The sequence below is a fragment of the Penaeus chinensis genome, chromosome 42 (assembly GCF_019202785.1).
Source record: "Penaeus chinensis breed Huanghai No. 1 chromosome 42, ASM1920278v2, whole genome shotgun sequence".
NCBI lineage: Eukaryota > Metazoa > Arthropoda > Malacostraca > Decapoda > Penaeidae > Penaeus > Penaeus chinensis.
The window spans coordinates 1,292,521-1,295,020 of NC_061860.1; the positions used below are offsets into that span (position 1 = coordinate 1,292,521).

Genomic DNA, 2,500 nt, shown 5'->3' on the forward strand with positions numbered 1-2,500 from the left:
CTCCCCCTCTCCCCCCACCCCTCCCACCCCTCCCGCCCACGCCCACCGAAGACGAGGCGTCGCAAGGTCGGACTTAAGGTCAAGGGTCCGTGGCCTCGGCAGAGTTTCATTCATTAGTGTCGTGGCTCTCATGGGGGGGGGGGTAGGAGGGGGAGTTGCAAAAGGGTAGAGGGAGGGGGAGGAGGGGGAGGGGAGGAGGATGTGAGGAGTTACAAGAGAAAAGAGGGGGGGAGGGGGAGAAGGGGGGGTTGCAAGAGAGTGGGGAGGGGACGAGGGAGGTGAGGTGAGGGGAGGGGAGGGGAAGACCTGTAAAAGAATGGGGGGGACGGGGGAGAGGGGGGTAGGAAGGAAGAGAGAGAAGGGGAGGATGCCTTCAAAAGATGCTGCAAAAGAGTAGGGAGCAAGAAAGAGGAGGTGGAAAAGAGGAATTAGGAGATGGGGGGCGGATCTACATAAGATGGGAGAGAGAGAGAGAGAGAGAGAGAGAGAGAGAGAGAGAGAGAGAGAGAGAGAGAGAAAGAGAGAGAGAGAGAGAGAGATCTTCAGAAAAAAAGAGAGAGAGAGAGGGAGAGAGAGGGAGAGAGAGAGAGAGAGAGAGAGAGAGAGAGAGAGAGAGAGAGAGAGAGAGAGAGAGTGGGGGGGGGAGGGGATGGGAAGGGTTGTATAGGAATGGGAGAGGGAAGCAATAGGGATTCAAATTAGGAGTGCGGGTAGGAGAGAGTGAGGGAGGGGGGAGGGGGAGGGAGTAGCGTAGGAGTACCGTAAGGTTTTCTTCTTCGTTTTCGTCCTCTTCTCCCTCTTCCTCCTTTTTTCTCCTTCCTCTTCCCCCCTCTTTTCCTCCATTTCCTCCTCTTCCCCTCCCCCCCTTCTTCCCTCTTCTCCCCACCTTCCCCCTTCCTCCTCCTCCTTCCCCCCTCTTGTCCCTTTCTCTCCCCACCTTCCCCCTTCCTCTCCCTCCCCCTCTTCAATCCTTCTCCTCCTCCTCATCCTCCCCTCTACTCACATCCTCCTCCTCCTCCTTCTACTCCTCCCCCCCTTCCTCCTCCTCCTCCTTCTGCCCCTCTCCCCTCCCCTACCTCCTCCTCCTTCTTCCCCTCCCCCCTCCTTTCCTCCTCCTCCTTCTGCCCCCCCCCCCCTTCCTCCTCCTCTTTTTCCCGTGGCGCCATCTAACCAGTTTTCGCACGACAGAGAAAGTCATTGGTCTTGCAGTCGGAGGCATTATTGTTGCAGAGTGTTGCAAGAGCCAGGCTTAGGCTTAAAGGCAGAAGCTGTTGGCGGCGGTGTTGCAGCGCTGTTGGTGATGGCGATGCAGTGGTGGAGTGGAGTGGTGGGGATGGTGGTGATGGTGATGTCGATGCTTTTGATAGCGGTGATGTTTATTTTGTTTGTTGTTGGTGATAATGACGTTGCTGGTTATGGTGATGGTGATGATGGTGATGCTAATGTTTCTGATGGCGGTGTTGTTGTTGTTGATGGTGATGCAGGTGATGGTAATGAAAAGGATGGTGATAGTGATACCACTGAAGATGATGATGATGGTGGTAGGGAAGACGATGATAATGATGATGGTAATGAAGATGATGATGGAGACGCTGTCGGTGATTGTGATGATGTTTTTGTTGTTAGTAATGTTCGTGTTGTTGATTTTCGTTTGTTTGTTGTTGTTGACATTCCTGTCGCTCTTGTGTTTTTGTTCTTATTCTTTTTCTTGTTTTTTTGTTGTTTTTTATTTTGCTCTTGTTGTTGTTTCTTTTTTGGTTTATTCCTTGTTATGGTTGTTGTAGTTACTGATAGCCTATTGTGTAGTTTTTTGTTGCTATTATTTTCATTTTTATTATGATTATTGTGTCATCATTTTTTGTCACATTTTTAAGTAAATTTGTTATTATTGTCATTATTACTGTGGTTGATGGTTTTATTACTTATATTATTATCGTCATTATCATTATAAGTAAAAATAGTAATCGTCATCGTCATTATTATTATCATTATTATTGATATTATTATTACCATTATTATTAATATTATTATTACCATTATCATTAATATTATTATTACCATTATTATTATTGTTGTTATTATTATTATTATTGTTGTTATTTTTATTATTATTATTATTATTATTATTATTATTATTGTTATTATTATTATTATTATTATTATTATTATTATTATTATCATTATTTTATTACCATTATAACTATCATAATTACCAGTATTACCAGTAACCCCTCCCCTCTCCCCCTCCCCCTCCCACAGGACTGCCACGAGGGGCGTGTCTACCCCGGCCTGTGCCCCCAGCGACCACCGCGCCAGGAGAAGCCTGCCGAGCTGCGACCTCCCATGGGCGTGGGCGTGGGCGGGATGCTGACCCCGACGGCGAAGCGACCCATGCACCACGAAGAGCCCCTGGAGCCCCGCCCACCGCTGGCCGCTAGCCCCACCCACCAGCCGCTCACGCCCAGCCTCCCGAGCATCAAGATCTCCTCCAGGGGTGAGT

The 2,500-nt window shown here is 48.3% G+C and overlaps 1 protein-coding gene across 1 annotated transcript in view; it reads left to right on the plus strand.

Moving 5' to 3' along the window:
- LOC125047774 (protein dead ringer homolog) overlaps positions 1–2,500 on the plus strand; it is a 63,986-nt gene that overhangs the window by 59,658 nt on the left and 1,828 nt on the right. The window contains exon 6 of the mRNA XM_047646211.1: positions 2,260–2,494. Coding sequence (XP_047502167.1) covers positions 2,260–2,494 — 235 coding nt within the window. The remainder of the gene's footprint in view (positions 1–2,259; positions 2,495–2,500) is intronic.